The following is a 19,133-nucleotide window of genomic DNA, read 5'->3' as shown; positions in this document are numbered from 1 at the left end:
CCGGGGGCAGGGCCGGGCCGCGCCGCCGAAACGCCGGTCCCGCCCCCGACACAGCCAGGAAGAGCCACAACACTGCTTTATTGCAACCACAGCGGGAGAAGGACACGGAGCGGCGGCTACGATGCTCCGGTGCGGGGATAGAGCGCGGCGTAGCCAGAGATTAAAAACATGGTAATTTTATAGACAAAGCCCCAACTACAGCTGTACTGCAGAGAACACAAAAGCTGCTGTAGTGGCCGTGATCCTTATTCTGCTGCCAGTGGGAGCTCGGAGTTAGGGCAGTCCTGGAAAGGGGGGTTTATCCGACGGAAGCCATGATGACATCCACGGGGAGCTCCTCTGCGCTGCGGGCTGTGACCTGCATGGTCACCGTGTCAGTGAGGACAAGACGAGACCGCACCAGGAGGTCATGGCCACCCCGGAACACACCTGGAGAGAAGAAGGGGAGGAAGGGGTAAGCATGTTGCAGGCTGCTCTCCCCTGCAAGCCGGAAGATGAACACTACTGCTTGGCATAGGCAGGTTTCCCACAGGCCGTCTGGCAAATCCTAGTACTGAACAAGGAGAGACTCTAAGCAGCTCAGTTCTCATTCATTATGACATATCTGAGACTCCTACTACTGTAAAACCCATGAAACCAAAGTGTAAAATAAATTCCAGGTGAGAAGAGATCCAGAGCTCCAGTACCCATCTGTTCTGCTGGGTGAGGCTGCTGTCTTTCCCACACCAGGCTTGCTCCAAAGCAGGGTGCCACAGATCATGAAGACAGTAAATTCCACTCAGCTGAGTCTGGGGTTGATACCAACATCCCCTCCACCACAGCACCCTCCCTGATCCCAAGACCAGTTGCTCTGCACTGCAGAGACAGAAATCATGGCAGGAGCAAACCTCAAAATCTAACCCAGAGCACAGTGGGCTCCATCAGAAACTCCTGCCCTGATTTTCAACAGGCAGCTCTGTGCAACCTCCCAGAGCTGCTCCTCAAGCAGAACCTCACCCCACAGCTCACCTGCCAGGTACAGTGTGTGAGAGTTCTTGTTATCTGGCACTTTATCTGACCGCTCACAGGGCTGCATCCCCAGGAACTTCACAATATTGCTCACTGCCTCTGTTAGAAAAAATAAATAAAATGGGCTCTGTGTGGCAGATATCTTAACAGGGACACATAAAGAGCACCTAAAAGTGACTCAATCTCTCCCTACATATTAGAGTTCATGCTCCTTGTCCTGAGGGAGACACACCACTCGTCAGAATCATGGTTTTGGAGGCCTCAAGGACTGTAAAGACAACACACAAAAACTCCCACCACCATGGGAGAGTTCTGTTATCTGATGTAGCAAATGTGCAACAGAAAGAAGAGGGGGAATGAGTCAGACAAGGGCAGAAGGAGAATGCAGCTGGCTGCACTTACTGCACAGCCCTGTCAGCCTGCTTGCTTCTCTGGACACTTGCAAAGGCAGGAAATGTCTTGCAGGAGACACAGGTCTTCAGGGGAAATATGAAAAGGCCTCAGGGAGAGTATTTCAAACCCCAAGGGGCTGTTCAAGGGAGCACAGAAATGGCTACAAGACAAGGACACCCTGTAAGGCATCAAAAGAACCGAGTTTTCACAGGCTTGTGAGGAGGACTCTTTAATACATGATGAAAGAGAAGAGGGTTTACCCCATCAGCCTGCTCACCAACCTCATGTTTTCTGCTGTTTTCATTTTTTCTTACTGGTCTCAAGAAGAATGGGAGTTCATAACTAAACTATAGTCTGTTTGCTTGGAAGGGTTAAGTAAAAGAGCAAAGCAAGATATTCTCTTGCCTCCACCAGCCCAGTCTCCACTGGTCACAAAACACTCATTAGTTTTCTTGAAATCTGAACTAACTTATTATCACAGTAACTGCAGCTCCCTATTCAACAGCTGTGCTGTAAAGTCTGTGAAGGGTTTTGCCCCATTACCCTTTCTGTGACAGATCTAAAGTGAGTCAGACTGGGCCTCTGGACTCCGCCTGCTAGAGGGAAAATAAGAGCTCTGCTGTGCTCACGCACCCTCTCCATACCTTCAAGGGTTTTAATAGCAGATAAAGTAAAGGTTTCTTCCTTTTCAAACTCATCACCCACTTCATCCCAGGCTGCTCCAAAGTTTGGCTTCAGAACTCGCTGGATGTGATCAGCCACTGTGACCTCCAGGTCTTCAAGCTAGTGGTAGAAGAGGTTCAAGTGAAACGTCATTGTTCTTAACCCTTTTATCCTCAGAGTGAACTTCAGACTGGATTCCCTGAGATCAGGTGATTGCAGGAGACTGACTCCACTTCCACTTCTGGTTTGCTACTGAGCAACTGGTAGGTCTGAGAAAGGCACAGTGATGCCATTTGCAGGGCTTACAAACCAGGTTCCTGATCTGAGCACAGCCCTTGGCCTGACAGAGATCTAAGCACTGGACAAATGGCCAAAACAGAGGGAAAAGCAAAAGCTTAAAAATAGGTTCTTGAGCATTTGCTTCCCTGAAATGCATGTAAGCTTGTGTTTTGCCTCTCCAGCTTATCATTTTGTAAGCTGGTAAAGCGAGACACTGTCAGATGTGTGTGATCACCTAACACTGGCACCAGGGTAGCTGAGCAGCTGCTGTGACTGCACCTGTGCAAGGCAGAATAAGGCTTGTCCCTCCAGAGTGTGTAATGAAGGGCAGGCAGTGCCCTGCAGGACACCAGCCTGCATTAATTCCAACAATTGCTGCAGAAAAAAAAATCTCCTCCTGATTCTAGATGAAACACATGGAAGAGTTTGTTTAGGTATCACTCCATTGCCTTGCTGACTGGTAGGAAGCTGAAAGAAGCATTAACCTTGTATGTTCTATTGTGAAAAACTCTCCCCACTTCTGGGAAGACAGTGACTCACTGCACAGCAGTGCTTCTGATCAGATTCACAGCAGTGACAGGCAATGCATAGAAAACAGTCTCTGGAGCTAACAGGCCAAGCTGACAATGTGAACAACATCCCTTTCTCTCCAAAGAAGAGAGGTGCTTCTGCAGTACCACTGCTTTCAGCAGTGTCAGTGCTGGCAAGGGAAGAGCTCCATCTTTGAGAACAAGGATTGCAACTTTCCTATGCCAGGCAAACCTCTAGACAATTAACTGTGCCACCACAGGAGCAACTTGTGGAGAACAAAAGATGCCCAACAACCCTTTGTCTCCACAACCCTGAGTGTGCCATTGCTGGAGCCCATAGGGCACAGTCAGCCAAACCTGGAGGATGGTCCCAAAGCACACATATCTTGCACAGTCAGGTGTCCATCTGCAGTGCAACAGGAGAATACTCCAAATGAGGCAAAGCAAGCTCTGCAAATTCGCATCTGCATCAGAAACAGCAAGAGCTTCCTCTACATGATGCTGCCCACTTCAGTGTTGGTGGTCAAATCATTGCTTGCAGGGATCTGAGCTCAGATCACAGAACCGCACAAAATGACAGCAGTTTCCATGATCAGGTACATGCCCAGCTTCTTACCACATACTCATCCTCATAGCCCTCGTCGTCCGTCTCACCCGTGTTGGGATCACAGTCCTTGACAGTGAACTTCATCATGCAGCTGAATGTGCAGGCCACTGGAGGCAACAAAGCAAAAGCAAAGCTCACATTTCCACCATATCCACACTCCCCTGAGGTAGAATGGGGCCTGGAGGTTTGGGGCAGTCAAGCTCTCCCTGTCACTGTCAGCAGCACAGGCTTACCCACTGACCTAGAGAGAGCTCTCCAACCGTTTCTGTCTCTCAAGGACAAGCTATTTATTTATAATATTAAGCAAACAGTGATAAAGACAGGCTCATGATAGTTGTACAAGACCATAATCCTCAGATCAAGCACTATTACTAATGAACCTCAAATTGTGTTGTGAATACTAACTGAACATGTCCCACCAGCACCTTGTGAAGAGGCAAGATCCGCATACAGGGATTGGTTCATGCGCCTCTGAAATGAAAGCCCCTTGCACTGCAATGCTGCAGCTCATTAATACCACTCAGCTGGGAGAGGAAGCGATGACTCATCCCTAGAAGATGGGTACTGCTGAGTGAACAGCAGCAACACGACAGGAGAGCAGTTCCAGAGCATAAACCAGGGAGACCAAAGCACAGGTAAAGCCTGATTCATGTTCTGGATAGCGGCAAACAGGCAGTGGGAAGTTTGATTCAAACAGAAATCCCATAAATTCTATCAGTGTGTCTGAAATACCCCTTTGCTACTCAGAGCATCTGGGCAGTCTTAGCACTTTACAAGCATCAGCCTCCCCATGTCTAACACAAAGAAAGGCTGAAGGATATGCCAGGGTGCACAAAAGACAACTCATCTGCCAGCTCTCACAGCCCAACTTGGCAGTACTACAGCACAAGGGAACCAGCAGGAGAGAAGGAAGGCTTGACAGCCCCCAAAATTGCAAAGACAAGTCATGCTTAGCATCGCTCAGGGCTGCACCCACACACAGGCTATAAATATCAGGCTGGGATGCAAGGTAGAATGTGTGGGGATAAGCAATAGAGGAAAAAAGAGTGCAGACTGTTTACCTGCTGTGGGATCCTCTTCAGACAGTGCCACCAGTGTGTAGCAGGTACCTGGCTGGTTGTACACCAGGGTTTTGGCAGGTACATAGCCAATGACCTCATACCCCTCTGTTGGCTCCATCTGCACTGTGACATTCTCCAGGATCTGATCATTCAGGGTGTTTGTGCAGTCAAACTAAACAGGAAAGGGGAAAGCAGACACAGCTTGAAGCAGCTCACTACTCACTGAAGAGCAGACTTAGCTTAGGCACAGTGGGAACCTGGTTTCAGCCCGTGAACCTCCAGCTCTCTCTGTTTCCATGGTGCACCTCACTATCAGCTGGCTCATTACAGAGCAACTTGACTAAGGAGTGGTCATTTAAATGCTTTAGGGGAGAAACTAAAACCCTGCTGGGGAGTCCAGTGCTCCAGCAAACTTTTTTTTTTTTTTTAAAGGAAACAAGACTTAAAAATAACCAGTACACACCAATCCAAGGCCTGCCCTTTGCAATTCAGGCAGGATCACATATTCAGTGAGGGCAGGGACATCTCAGATTTTGCCTGTTTCAGTTCCACCAGTTAGCATGGAACTTTTTCCTCCAATTTCCAGTCATTCCTGGGTTAATTCTTTGCTCTACAGAAATGCAGGTACTGTGTTGCCTACATCATCCTACTTGAAGCTACAGGGACACAGTGCCTTCACAGCAGACAGAAAGAAGATCCTTTACATGGCTCAAACAAGGTACAGCTTGAACAAGTTTCAGCAAGCTTGATATTTTCAGCAAGTCTAAACTTGTTGATTAGACTTCATTCCAGCTGCAATGCCAAATCTCTTAAGCTCATACAATTACATCTGGTGGATGGACAGCAGAAACAAAGGTCAACCCCTGTGAGGGCCGTGTAAGCAGTTCTGAGCTTTGAGGAAGGAGCTGGCTAAGGACAAAACACTGCTGCTCACAAGCTAGCAAAGGACTTGCTGTGCCTTGGACTCCCTGAAGCCCAGGCAACGGGACTGGCACATCAATCCTAACATCTCACATGTACAGGGTAGTACAGCCAAAGGCAGGATGGACAGAAGAAAGCACCTGTGCTACAGGCTGAAACAAAACAGCAGATGAAGAGCTCTCCCCCCACTGGATCCCTTTCTTGGGTATCCTTTTCAGCTTCTCAGATGTAGTAAGCTTCACTCTTTCATGCCCAAACCATGCACTTGGGGACTCTGAAGAAAGAACACAGATCTTGCCAACTCCTCAGTGAGAACAGCCCCATCTAGTGCTTGCTGGCTTTGACTGTACCTGTAAGCATTGCTCAGACACCTCCCACCTTTATTAATTTTCTTTGGGGTTCTGCCATCATTGATAAGAAAGTAAGGACTACTCATTGCAGTGTCATGCGTAGAACACAGACAGACTGTGGGTGCTGCATCTCTGGAAGTCTTCAAGGCCAGGTTGGATGGAGTTCTGAGAAATCTGGTCTAGTGAAAGGTGTCCCTGTCCATGGCAGGGGGGTTGAAAGTAGATTATTGTTAAAGTCACTTCCAACTCACGCCATTCTATATCCCTGAGAAATGTCTTCACAATGAAGCTTTTAGCCAGTCGGGAGCTTATCTTCTAAGAGTTTACAGCACCCTACGCCATAACTACCCACCTGGAACACCATGTGGTTGACAAAGGTATGCTTGGTGCAACGAACCACATATTCTGTCTCCAGCTCTGTCAGGGCCACAGGCTCTGGGGAAGACTTGAAGAGTGGGCCCAGCCCCCGAAACTCTGGGATGGCCCCCAGTTGCTCTGAAATAGAGGACACAAATCACTGCCTTCTTCAAGACACAAGGAGGTGTTAGCAGTTTCAAACCCCTTGTTTCAGCTGCCAGAAGCTACAACAGTAAGGAATCCATCAAATACTCACAAACAATCCCTAGAGACTTTTAAAATGAAAAAGAGTCATCCTTTGCTCTACATCTACTGCAAGACAGAAAAAAAGAGGACTGCAGGTACCCCCACCCTCCAGAAGTAAACAGTTGACCTTAAGTTGGGAGCCCATGTCACTCCCTGCAAGAAGATGAGAAGAAGCCAGAGGGGCTAAGGCAGGCTCAGCAAGAGGTGGCTACAGAGTTCTGACACATGAACAGAGGAGAGGCCTTGCATCAATATACCTTGGAATATTTCTTGCCGTGTTGCTGCCACTTTCTCTGGCTGTTTCACTACAGCAACAGGGGGATTTTCTGCAAATGAAAAAGAAAACAATCAAACTAAAACAAACCAAAAACGTTTGAAGGTGAAGAGTAAGCAATGATTGAATGAGAAAACATATCAGTGTCTGGAGAGGGATTTGACTAAGGAAAGCAAGGGAGCTCATTTATCATTTGAAATAGACTAGACACCCATATTTGGCTTCCTAAGCAGCTTTAGAACTGCAGCAGCTCCAGTGAGGATTGCCAACTACTACTGTTATTAGCAGTTGGACTAAACTGAAACATTAATGTGGGAGCAAACAGATTTGCAGGCCTTAGTCTTTCCAGGAGATGCAATCCCACAAAATTCAAATAGGATACAGCTCAGCAATTCCCAGCAGGCACAATGCAGGGAATCATTAGCATTCAGAGGACCTGATTCCTCACCTGCTCTTTGCTCGATGACAGGAGCTGTTGCCAAAGGAACAGATTTCAAGTCAAAGGGCTTCTCAGAAGGCTCCAGGGTGTACTGATGCAGAGCCCTCTCCAGGCCAGGGATAGACACTGTCAGCCCTGCGGACAGAAGGGACAGATCACTCAAACCACAACAATGCCAGGTCTTTAGTTTAACTCCTGTTATACCAGGAAAGAGGCACAGATTTGTTTTAAGGACTTCCTGCAGTACCATTCAGGATGTAACCAGCATTGAGGGCCTTCTGTTTCTGCTCCAGAACATTCAGGTAGAAAGTGGCTCTGTCTCTCACTTCATTGTCATCATCCATGACACACCTGAGAGTGGAAAACTTTCTTCAGAATCCACATGGCTAAAACACATCAGGGCCAGAAAAAAACATGCCATAGGGGTGATCCAGCAATCTCTTAGTAATTGTATTAGAAAAGCAGTAATCTGCCACACATGGCTTCTGTCCATTTTGTGGTGCTGAATGCAGTGGTGATCCTATCACAGGATCACAGGTACCCCCTGCACCTTCTCAGACCCACAGGTAGAAGAGACTAGACAAGCTCTCAAGCAAACAGGGTTCTACACCCAGGATGTAGATAAATTCTGAGACACAACTGACCTTCTCAGTAACACCAAGATACTGGGTAACATCTCCTCATTCTGAGCTCCAAACTTGGCCAGGGCACTTACAGCACCTGTAGCAAAAGTAATGAAAACAGAATTAGAAAGCAAAGGAGGCAGCTGAAGTTTCCTCCATTTCTTGGCCTTGATCAAACACCATATCAGAGATGCTACACTGTAAACTGTGTACACTAGTAAGACTGTGACTAGAAAGAAGCAGACATGAAGTGTCTGCAAACCTTTGTCTAGTTTCAGAACCAGTACATATTCCTTCCCACTTCTCAGCCACAGGCTGCCTCTTCCACCAGTACTACTGCAGGATCTTTGCTGTATGAAATTATTTGCTCACGCCTAGAGCAAATCACAACTCTCAAAAGCAGAGGCATTCATACACTATGGTTGCGTGAAGATTTGGCCAAGAATAAAGAGTTTTCCAGGTCTGTCATTTACCTGCCCGGACTTCTTCATGCTCCAGGACAACCCTGTTGTAGATGAAGCGAATATATTTGGAGGGGTTGTTTGTTTTGGGCCCTTCCTGCCCCAAAAGGTGGAGGATACGAGTGGCCAGCACAGTGAACTCGCAGTCCTCAATGAATTCACAGAGGTGAGACAGGCCTGTCTCTTTGCTCTCTGAGTTCTCCTCAATAATGCTGATGATGCAGTCTACGATGGCTCTCTTGTATTCAAAGCCGCCCTGAGGAGCAAAACGGAACTGCTCAGCTGGAAACCTCAAAGTATTTTAGAGACTCTGAGCTAGCCAGACAGGAGAAACATTCCTTTAAAAGGTCACTCACATTTAGCTCTTTTTAATGTGTGTTTGTAAGGAGGAGGGCAGTAATTCTGCCCTCACTTTTGACCCTCATTACACCCAGAGGGCCAGCTCATATTCAAACTCTCTTTCCAGCTCCCTTCAGAATGACTGCACTGGAGAAAAAAAAAAAAAAGTCCTAACCCAAGAGTAAAAGGATTCATCTGGCTGAAGGGTTTTTATCTCCATCAAAATCCTCTGCTGCTAGAATTAGTGCTTAAAAACAGCCATATGGGAGGAGAAAAAGCCCAACCCTCTCCCCTTTAGCGCTAGACATCTGAGGATGAATCACAAGAGAAATGTATGAAGGATCATATCTGCCACAGCGGGAGGCAGCAAATAGCTCCATTAGTGTGGGATGATAGGCAATCAATACCTCCCCAGGTACAGCCACAACCTGACATGCCAGTAATGCTTGGTTATCTTCAGGCATTATTTACTAATGTCCTCAGTACACACCAGGGGATTAAACTGCACACTACCCTCTGCCAATTACATGCACAGTGCTGGACATTTGTATCTTTCTGGAGCTACTTTGAATTAAAAAAGCTTTAAAACAGAATGTTTTGATGTACAAAACCACATTCAAAATGATACCATCTACCCACAGAAAATCTGGGAAAGGAGAATGGTCCATTTTTCACAGGAGCAAAATGAGATGCTCTGGTTTGTTCCCAGCTGAGAGGCTGTAATTGCCAGGACGTGATGTCAGAGCAAGCAGTGGTGCCAGCTGTGCTGCAGGCATGTTTGCTCATTTAGAAACAGCCTCAGCAGACCTCTGTAAAGCTGTCTTTCTGCAATGTTTGTCTGATTGAATGCAGAGAATGGTTATAGGTACTCGTGATCCCTTCACTGCAAGAGCACAGACATCAGAACAAAAGTGGTCCAGTGTCATCAATAAATAGATTGTTATCAAATCTTTGTGTACAAGACAAAACTTCTTGGAATTTGCTGTCAAAATATGAAAGAAAGCTGGTTCAAATGTGAAACACACATGGACTGCCAACAGATCTGCTGTTGCTTGCATTTGCTTTGAGAGTTAATAAAACCCCAGGAAAAAAAAATAAATCACAGAATGAAAACCACACTAAAAATATGCCTGGCAGTATGGTTATAACTACTGTGCACTACTGGGCATTTCTGCAGTTAGACTGCAAGGCTTTCAGAGAGAGCACAGCCTCATCAGTAAAAGCTTGACACTCATAGGGAGTACTGTTTATGCACACAAGCAAGGCAGACATAGTTGCCTGCAACCTTACCTCCTCCCGAAGCATAGTGAAGAGGAAGTTCATGAGCACAGCGTGTTTGCGAGGGTACTTCTGACACAGAGCATTGATAGCCTGCACCACTACCACCTGCAGGAAAAGGGAGCAAGTAAAAAACAATTCTGTTTCACCATGCAGGAAAAAATAGCTGAATTGTATCAATTTTGTGCTGGCCTCCCTAGCCTGGAAATCATGCTTTTGTCTTTATTTATTCAACAAATGCAGTTCCAAGAGATTCTAAGAATTGGAGGAGATAGATCTTTATGCACTGGCCAGCCCCTAAAGAAAGCCCACACCCACTGCAAAGGAGATTTGACTCTCAGAAAGCATCTCCCCAGAAGAAAGCATGTGACTTTGAAGATGTAGGACTGAGGCATGGCTTAGGCAGACAGCCTCAAATACTTTCTCCTCCCTGCAAATATTCTGCTACTTCTGGAAGCAGCTCCATGTAGATTTAGAGCACACACAGAAACACTGAGAAAGACCATGAGGTTTCTTCAGGAATCTGGCTGTCCCTCCTCGTCCCATTTCCTTACCTTGAACTCATCTGAGATTTCTGACATGAAAGAGGAGATCTGCTTCATGAGCCGGTCAATGCTGCTCTCACTGCCGGTTTTCAGCAGCGTGGTGATGGCCAGGGTGGCTATGCTGCGATTGGAGTCTGTCACAAGGTTCTCCAGGTCCAGGTTACAGGCAGTCACAGCAGATGGATGCTTCATGGCCACCTGCAGCAGCGAAGGAAGAATGAAAATCCCTCAACAGACACAAAAGGACCAGCTGGCAAAAGCCAGAAAAACTCATTCCTTCCCATAAAAATAAGTGGTATAGACTGCACATGAGAGACATCTCAGACAGACAGCTAATCTGGAATTAAGGTAACAAGCTCTTGTTTCCTGCAGAATTGCACCCCTTGCTGGAAGAGAAGCAGTAGTAATAAACAATCTTTTATTATTTTTAACTCTCTGATTTTCCTCTATATAGCAAGAAAAGAAAGCTATGAACTCCCAGCAAAAAGCCAGCCAGAATTCTAGCTGTGCAAAACAGCTCTGTGGGTGGAAGCACAGCAGTTACCAGACGCTGCCATTCTCTCTTTTTCTTTTATAGATTTTATAAGGAGAAGGGAAAAGCTGGAGCAAAGACTGCCACAAAAGCAGGCAAGAAGGATCATCAAGGTTTGATCCCTATTTTAAAAGGATCTTCTTCACCCATGGGAAGCTCAGAAGGGGAAGGAGTAACACTAAGACCAGTAACATTCTAAAAGACCAGTGAAAATTATCAGGTTTTTTCTTCCTTCTGTAGAGTTCTTTGAGGTTTTATTCCAGACAGAAAGCAATGAAATGTAAGGCTGTAGCACAAGACAGAGGTTATTCACACAAAATCATCACATAATCTGACCACCTTCTTCTTCTGAAGTCTGCACCTCCCTGCACATGAGACACTATTGGAGCTCCCAAGAGACTGGCTCCTACCTTGTTGAGGGTACGGACGGCTGCGTATCTTAGTGCTGCTTTCGGGGAGCTGCAGAAAAGCTGCAGAACTGCAAGGTGGGAAAATCAACAAAGGCAGATGTTTAGGCACTATTATTTGAGAAGCATTTCATACCTAGAGCAAGAGCTTCAGTGAAGAGACAGTTGCGAACATAAGGTAACTAGAAAAATGCTTAAGAAGCAATTCCACCTTTAACAGATCCTCCTTTCTTCTTGTCTGCTTTGCCTTTGTCACATCCCTCCTGACAACTAAATCTTACCTATCTCCCTCTTCTTCCACAGTGCTTCTATCCTCTGCTCCTTGTGAAAGCCAAATTCATCACCTCATCATCTTTCCTATTAAGTTAATTTGAACTGCTGTTTTTTTCATGCAAATCCTGCTCCTTTCCCAGAACTGACCATGAAGTAACTCACATTTGAACACACCAGGAAATACCTTTACAAAAAGAAAGCTATTCACACACACCACAGGCTCTCAGCAGCAGCATAAAGCAACAAAGGACAGAGCAGCATAACAAGCCTGAAACTACACGAGGCCCTTGTTTTTTGGGGCAATCAGCAGGTGTCACCCTTGGAGGCTCGTAATTCCCTCACCATGGCTATGAGCACCACACTTACCTGAGACAGCTGGAGCCAACTCCTTGGCAGTGCAGTTGGGCAGGTTAACAATGGCAGATGCAGCTTCATACACCACCATCTCATGCTTGTTTCTTAGGCAGCTCTCAATAAAATCAAATAGAGGGCTATCACGGCTAAAGGACAAAAAAAGCCCCACAAGATTTAATTAAAGCAAAGGTACTAACAGAAATTAAGAATTCAGCAGCAGAAATGGGCCAGTGCCATAGCCCATGGAAGGGTAAACGCAGCCATAAACCCACTCTGACACCCAGATTTTGCAGTGGTCATTATACTGTACTTCCAGCATGCTTGAAAGTCATGCTGCCTTCTGAGAAGACACCCTCTGCCTTACAGGCTAAAGGGAATCTACCTCAACTCTCACACAGGAAGACATGACTGTACACATCACAACTCTTATCCATCAGGAAGCCACACTGCAAACATGCTGGATAAACAATTACAGAAGACAGAGAAAGAACAGCTATGGAAAACAGTCCAGAGAAACAAGACAGAATTTGATGTGCAAGCAAGACTCTCAGAAGTCATCTCAAAACAACCATGAAGACATCCTGTATTTTATATTTTCTCTGCTTTTATCCAACAATAAGAGGGTAGAAGCTGCATGCTTTGCTTCAAAGACAGAATTAATGAGATGGCAAGTGAGCCTGCAAGAGGAGACGGAAGCAGGATCAGGAAATTCTTTCAGCAGGGTAAAGGAGCCCGCTCACCTGCCAGCCTCCTCCTCTAGCAGCTTGCTGGCTATTCGGATCATCATGCAGTAGGCAAACGGGGACTTGAGGCCATGGCGTGTGAACTTGCTGAGCATCTTGTTGACTGCCAGGCGGTCATTCTTCCGCACGTGGTACAGCAGGCCCAGAGCATGATACTGTGCAGGGAAAGAGAACGTAACAAACCCATGGTGGGTTCTTTCCCCTTTTGTCCCCTCTGTCACCTACAGGTGCCTGGCTGAGCTCCAGCAATTTGCTCCATGCCCAGCTGCTGCTGGCTATTCCCCTGGTGGAGGTGGGTGTCCTACCTGCACCATGATATTGTCACTGGAAGCTGCCTCCTGAGCCTCATTCACCCAGCGCTTCACCACATCATAACTGGTCTTCAGCAAGTGCTGCAAGGAGATGAAGTCACAACAACCCATGAGATAAGGATAGAGAAAGCTTTGGAAATTTCAGCTAATATCCAGAAGCAATGAGCCTTCCCCATGAGTGTGCTGGCAGCAGCAGCTTATAGAAGCTTATAGAAGAACAAGGGATCAGCATGCAGAGATCTGGCCATATAGATATGCTGCAGCCTCAAGAGGCTGATGATCTCTAGCAAAGTCAGTGCCAGTCCCTCAGTTCACAAACAGAAATAGCAACAAAATCCTGAAACTCCCAAGATGTCCAGTCCCACTACAGATGACTGCTTCCCCATTTGACTGTCCCTCAGGACTGTACTGCACAAAGTACATACCAAGGAAGACACGAGAGCAGAGCTGGACACACTTGGCACTTTGTCAACAATTGCCTGCTTCATATAGCGCTCGATGGCCTGCAACATGGTACTCTGCAGGGAGAGAGAAACAACAGCTGATACGGGAAAGCTGTTTGGAGTGTGAAAGGGGATGCAAAGGCAAGAAAAGCAGAGTGGAAAGTGGGATGGGATAAAGTAGGAAGAAGTGAAGGGCACAGAACTGCCCCACAGGAAAAGCAGCACTTACATCAGTGATCTGACAGAGCGCTCTCACAGCAGGGCCTCGGTAATTGTCATCCTTCCCAGTCATGTCTTTGGTTAAGCTGGGAAAACAGGAAGCTCTCAATATGGCACTCCTGAGCCACCAGCTCTCAAGTGCACACACAGTGCACACAGAGCAGCAGGCAGCCAGCATCATGGCTGAATGCCAAGCAGGCAGCTGCAGGTCTCAGGCAAATCCCACTGGGGTGGGAAGGCAGGAGGAAAAGATCAGTATTTCAGGTTCCAAGCCCATCAATAAGTTGCATGGGCTCCTGTTCGCTAAGTGAGGCTGGAGCACATACATATACACCCGAGGCATTTGTCCCTACTGAACACTCATTCCTGCCCCTTTTCCAGGGTCCTGGTCAGTGTGAGACCATCTGTGAAGGTCCAGGAGTTCATCACATCGCAGCACTTGAGACTGGCTTCCACCTCAGCCCTTTACAGGCCTTGTACTGTCAGGCTCCTGACTCCCCAACAGGGCATTTCACTGGGATGATCAGCAATTCAGGAATGATTCAAAGTGGGAGTTTTGTTCTCTGGTGAAGTCATATTCTGTGCTGCTACAGGAGAAGTAAATCCTTGTCTATCTGTTGAAGGCCTTGAGATTTATGCCAGAATACTTCAAAACACTTCAAGGCATTTAGACAGGAGTTAATGAAAAAGCTCCTGTTTGAAAAAACAGCAGTGCTACCATATCATGTAACCAAGAGACACTCCAAACATCCATAGGCATGGGATATGGGGACACAGCACATTGTGCATACATCACAGTGAGTTCAATGTCTGTATTTTAATGGTCCTTTATAAAGGAAAACTTTTTCCTCACCAAGGGCATTCCCTATCATCACCCTGCTTAGGGACTGCAGCTATCTTCAAGAAGCTGGACACACATTACTGAAGGGCATGTCAACATTACAGCAAGAAAAGTGAAGTGGCTGACCTGCTAGTAACAATGATCACATCTTCTGCAATAGAAGACATCTCTTTGATAGTGAGGTAACACATCCTGCGAAGAGTTGGCTGGCAAGGAAATAAGCAAGAACAACATCAGCTGAGATGATCCCAGATAGGAAGGGATCTCAGTTCTCCATGCTTACAAAATTTTATGGTGAAGATCACAAGATACCTTCAGAATGCCTCACTCACTGAGTGTGAAAGACGTACAAAATCCATACTGATTAACAAAACACCTCTTCCTCTTCTAAATCCCTCAGTCTTAGGGTGAGACCGTAGAGATACTAGATTTAGCTGGATCTACAGTTTCATCTTCCACTTGTTATTCACATGAACAAGAAGAAAGCTTTGAAACTATTTGCTGGTTGAAAGCCTTCTGTTGCTTCAAAAGCAAGAAAACAAACAATTTATATTCCTGAATCTGGGGATTTCTACACTGGTCTCATGATTTTAATACCTTGCAGTTTGGAGGACAACTAATGATAACTGCTGTGGGTAGGCACTAACTCCCAGCCTCCTCCAAACACACAACTGTTGACTCTCAGCAGAATATTTTAATGCTGGGCACAAAGCACAGTAAAATCCACCTGCCTACCACAATCTCATGAGTTAAATGGCAATTCAGAGAGGATTCTCTGCCTCAACAGCAGTGCATACTTCAGTTAAGCTGCTACAAGATCTGGGAAGGGCTAGGAAGCTGATCACCATTTCTAAACTTTCACCCTACTCTTCCCACTCAGATGAGGTAGCTTCAGACAGGGCAGAAAAGCTGATTGTATAAAAATGTGTATCTCAAGGGACAACTTGTCCCACCAGGTAAATACAGAAAACAAAAGGCAGACTTACATCATTGGACTGAAACAGCTTGGTCATAGCAAAGAAGGATTCGGTAGCTTCCATGACACCAAGGTGCTCCCCCTAGTCATTTGGAAAGAAGAAAGGAAGCCCCAGTCATCACAACCAGCTTTGGGCCTGATGCACAAGTCTATATAGATGTATATTTTCTCTCTCGTACCTGGTTTATGAGATACAGGATCTTGGTGAGGATATGAGCACATTTTCGTGGGTTTATGGGAGTCTCATTAAACACTCGAGCCTGGAAACAAAGCACAGATAAGGACTGACCCTGACACCTCCTTGCAGATATTGTCCTGCCTGTCCCAACAACACACTGTGAGTGAGGTATGGCAAGATACTTAATGACTCTGGATCAGATTTCCCTTTAATTCCTGTTAAACACGGACCTCTTTAAACAGCTGGCTTTGCAGTCTGGGACTAGAAATCTAAGAGTAATAAAGGTTTAAATTCTCATCGCACTTTCACCCACACAGGTCTGCATTGTATGCTATCTAAAACACCACTCTTCTGACAACAAACTTAAGCTCACTGAGGCTATAGGAGCCAACACCACTCCCAGTCTCACTAGCAAACAGAGAATGCTGAAACAACAGGGGCTGGGGATTGAGATGTTCAGCTGCCCTTGAAAAGAATAGCATTTCTTCAGAGAAAATTCATAAAACTATTTAGCAACCACTCACACCCCTCATTAATTCTGTCATCCACAAGAGATTTGAGGTGTCCAAGGCAAATTACCCAATCTCATTGGTTAGGAGTGAGCTTTCCCAGATAATTTCATTCCTTTTATTACTATTTATAGTTCACAGTCTTTAATTTGTTACAGAGACCATTTAAACCTTCTCCCTTCACCTGTCCAATAATAAAATAAGAATTGTTTCCCATTTCTTTCAGATGAAGCAGGACTGTAACAAACCCTCATTTCCTTGCTGAAGTTCTCCAGTGACCTACTCAAGAGAGGGAGAGACACTATCCAGTGGAGTACACAGAGGAGATGGTCTGAAGATTTACCTCTTGCAAGACTGCACTCTTCTCCAGGTGCTGGAAAGGGTTGGAACTCCCACCTGCAAAACAAAGAGAGTAAAAGTCTCCCCAAGGATAGTGCCATGGGAAATCAACTTTTTAACCATGACCATACTTGAAAAACAGTCTGAGTATTTTGGGGTGATTTTTTTCATGAACACCAAGCAATCAGAGCACCCCCTTTAAAGTAATATTAATTGGATGTCTTTATGGCAGTCGGGGAAGGCAGAGCAGACAGGACATTCTTCAATTTGCCCTCCCCTCCAGAAGCAACTGACTGTGAGCTGAGGTGGAGTGATTAGCTGTAAAATAACTATGCTCCACTATCCCCAAAGACCTATTTCTACTCCTGGGCTGAGAGCTTACTGGCAGTTAGAGCATCAGTAGGACAGGCCTAAAAACAAAAGCTTAGACAGAAAGAGAAATTGCTTGTCAGACTGGTGAGTCAGGAGTGTTTTATCCCTCCCATACAAACCAATCAACAATCCACCAGCAAAGTATTTTTGGCTCTATCACTAATTAAGAGAATAAGACAGCAGACTAGATAGGCTGGACACAAAGTAATTTTCATTGTTCTGTTTAACAAAGTAAATTATACTAATAATTAAAAACCCCCAGCAATTAAGGATGAAATAATCAGAAGGAAAAACACTATAATTCTGCATGGTCTCCATTAGATTGCCTCCCAAGCATTTGTGAGCTACAGCTTTTCACAAGCTGCTATTTACTGATATGCAGGTTTTAATTAGAACCTATGTTCAGCCTGGCCCTGGGACAAAATGCAGCCTTTTTCAGGGCTGTTCCACTGCTTGTTCCAAAGCCTGGTACACTAGAGAGAACACCACCTGGGCCAAAACCTGACCTGACCCAAGCTTGAAGTATCCTAGGCTTCTTAGATGAAGCCTTATATACAAAAGCAAAGACATCTGCACTCTGGCTCCTTCCTGGTTCATAAAATGCCCTCCTCTGGCGCAAGATAAGTATGCAACGGCAGCAGGTGGCTGAACAAAACACAGACATTTATGTGAGGTTGAAGAGGTAGAACAAAACAAGGGGAAAGAGCAAAAATGTCTCTAGTATGAGTATGAACCAGTTCTAGCATAAGTATGCGAATGCGTTCCAAAAAACCTGCCCAGCAGCCCAGTATTTCCATGGTCTAGCATGTCTACAATCCTTAAGTCAGCCATGAACAACACAGCATCCACCTCTTTATCCTTCACAGTGCAAAGGATCTTGAAATACATTGTACATGGGGTCTCAATCCTCACAGCACCCCACGTCAGTTTTCTTCCATAGAGAGGGAGAAAGATGCAGGGAGGGCAGGGTGTTCATGAAGTTCCTAACGTTGCATTGCTAACAACAATTTATTCTAATTTTTAGAGAAACATAATTTTGTGGTCAAAATAACATGTCAAAGGGAGTGGGAGCAGGTCATCCAGGGCTAGTTAAATCATTCATAGAAAGCAAAGACATAGAAGCCAATTAACTGGATACTTGTATCTCCTGCCAGCCCTAGCCATAGGTAATGTCAATAACTTGATGGGTGTGGCAGGTACAAATAAAGAACAGCCCCCAAAATTAAAGTCAAGAGCAATTCCCCTCCAACAGCTGCTTCACTAAATTCTCTGCTTACGAAGACATCACTGGAGGTCCTGGTAAAGGGAAACAAGGGCAAGGCATTTAATGCACATTAAGCTAAAAAGCAAGCACTGTCACACAGAGCAATCACCAAGATCTAAGCTGAATCAATTTGCTTCAGGACACACTGATTTGTTATGTAGAGAAAGCTGTGTGGAAAGCTTCATAGGAAGATGGTAAGATACCACAAAGCTGAACCATGAAAGGAAACACTGTCTTATGATGCATCGCTTCCACCTGAATTACACACCCCATAAGATATCAACCTCTTCCTTACTAACCAGCCTAAAGTTTTGAAAAGTCAGGCAGTCACTTCATGTTTCCTTGGTGCTCTCAGATTTTCTGATCCATTGAAAGCAGCAGTGATTGTGGGTCAGAAACAATGAATTGGATTCCACCTGGCTACAGCACCTGGTTCGTGAGCTGGGCAACTGTGAACAGGGCTAATATGCTCAGTTTAGTCTCAGGTTCTGCACCTGGTGATGTGGCAGGTAACGTCGGTGTGCTGTGCCGATGCAACCAGTTTAGCCTCTGGCTGCAGCTGTGAGAAGGAGGCAGCGGACTGCCTTGGCGTTCCTATGGTGCTTTCATAGTGCTTCCCACTGCGTTCTGTGCACACCAGCAAGCCCCCGCCGCCAAGCTGGCACCGAGCTTCCCCTCCCAGCTCCCTTGGGGGTGCCCCCTTCACAGATCCCCTCATTTCCACAGCAGGACTCTCTTCCCTCACAGCCCTCCCCGTAGCCACGAAGGGGTCTCCCCTCACCAATCCCCTCCGTACCCACAGAGGGGTCTCTTCCCTCACAGCGCCCCCGGCCCCCCCTCACCCGACTCCTCGTCCTTCTTGTCGAACTTCTTCAACATGGTGCTACCGAGCGGCCCGTCGCTGCAGCCCTCCCGTCCCGTGGCAGTGGCAGTTCCAGCCTAGATCTAGATCTAGACCCCGGTCCCAATCCCAAACCCAATCCCGGTACCGGCACCGC

The 19,133-nt window shown here is 46.2% G+C and overlaps 1 protein-coding gene across 1 annotated transcript; it reads right to left on the bottom strand.

The window, feature by feature from the left end:
- Positions 1-58: 58 nt before the first annotated feature.
- COPG1 (coat protein complex I subunit gamma 1) lies at positions 59-19,133 on the bottom strand. The gene is made up of 24 exons (XM_005522083.3): positions 18,978-19,133; positions 16,504-16,556; positions 15,653-15,733; positions 15,484-15,555; positions 14,624-14,703; positions 13,667-13,742; positions 13,420-13,512; positions 12,989-13,075; positions 12,681-12,838; positions 11,953-12,086; positions 11,317-11,384; positions 10,384-10,572; positions 9,842-9,937; positions 8,225-8,468; positions 7,773-7,848; positions 7,376-7,479; positions 7,138-7,263; positions 6,673-6,741; positions 6,165-6,307; positions 4,542-4,713; positions 3,490-3,587; positions 2,046-2,184; positions 1,009-1,107; positions 59-429 (listed from the first exon to the last, which is right to left on the bottom strand). Exons 1-24 carry the CDS (start codon positions 19,012-19,014, stop codon positions 299-301), a joined length of 2,625 nt encoding a protein of 874 aa, XP_005522140.1. The 5' UTR covers positions 19,015-19,133; the 3' UTR covers positions 59-298.

This window comes from Pseudopodoces humilis, chromosome 13 (genome assembly GCF_049639895.1).
Source record: "Pseudopodoces humilis isolate 2021_Gansu_Grassland_sample_001 chromosome 13, ASM4963989v1, whole genome shotgun sequence".
NCBI classification, from domain to species: domain Eukaryota; kingdom Metazoa; phylum Chordata; class Aves; order Passeriformes; family Paridae; genus Pseudopodoces; species Pseudopodoces humilis.
Note: the sequence above shows the minus strand (reverse complement) of the source record. Positions and strands in the feature narration are given on the sequence as shown.

Coding starts and splice junctions, on each gene's coding strand:
- COPG1 (XM_005522083.3), bottom strand. CDS start 19,014: ATGTTGAAGAAGTTCGACAAGAAGGACGAGGAGTCGG. Junction 14,704..15,483: donor AGCTGTTTCAGTCCAATGAT/GTAAGTCTGCCT, acceptor TTTCCTTGCCAG/CCAACTCTTCGCAGGATGTG. Junction 13,513..13,666: donor CGCTCTGTCAGATCACTGAT/GTAAGTGCTGCT, acceptor CTCTCCCTGCAG/AGTACCATGTTGCAGGCCAT.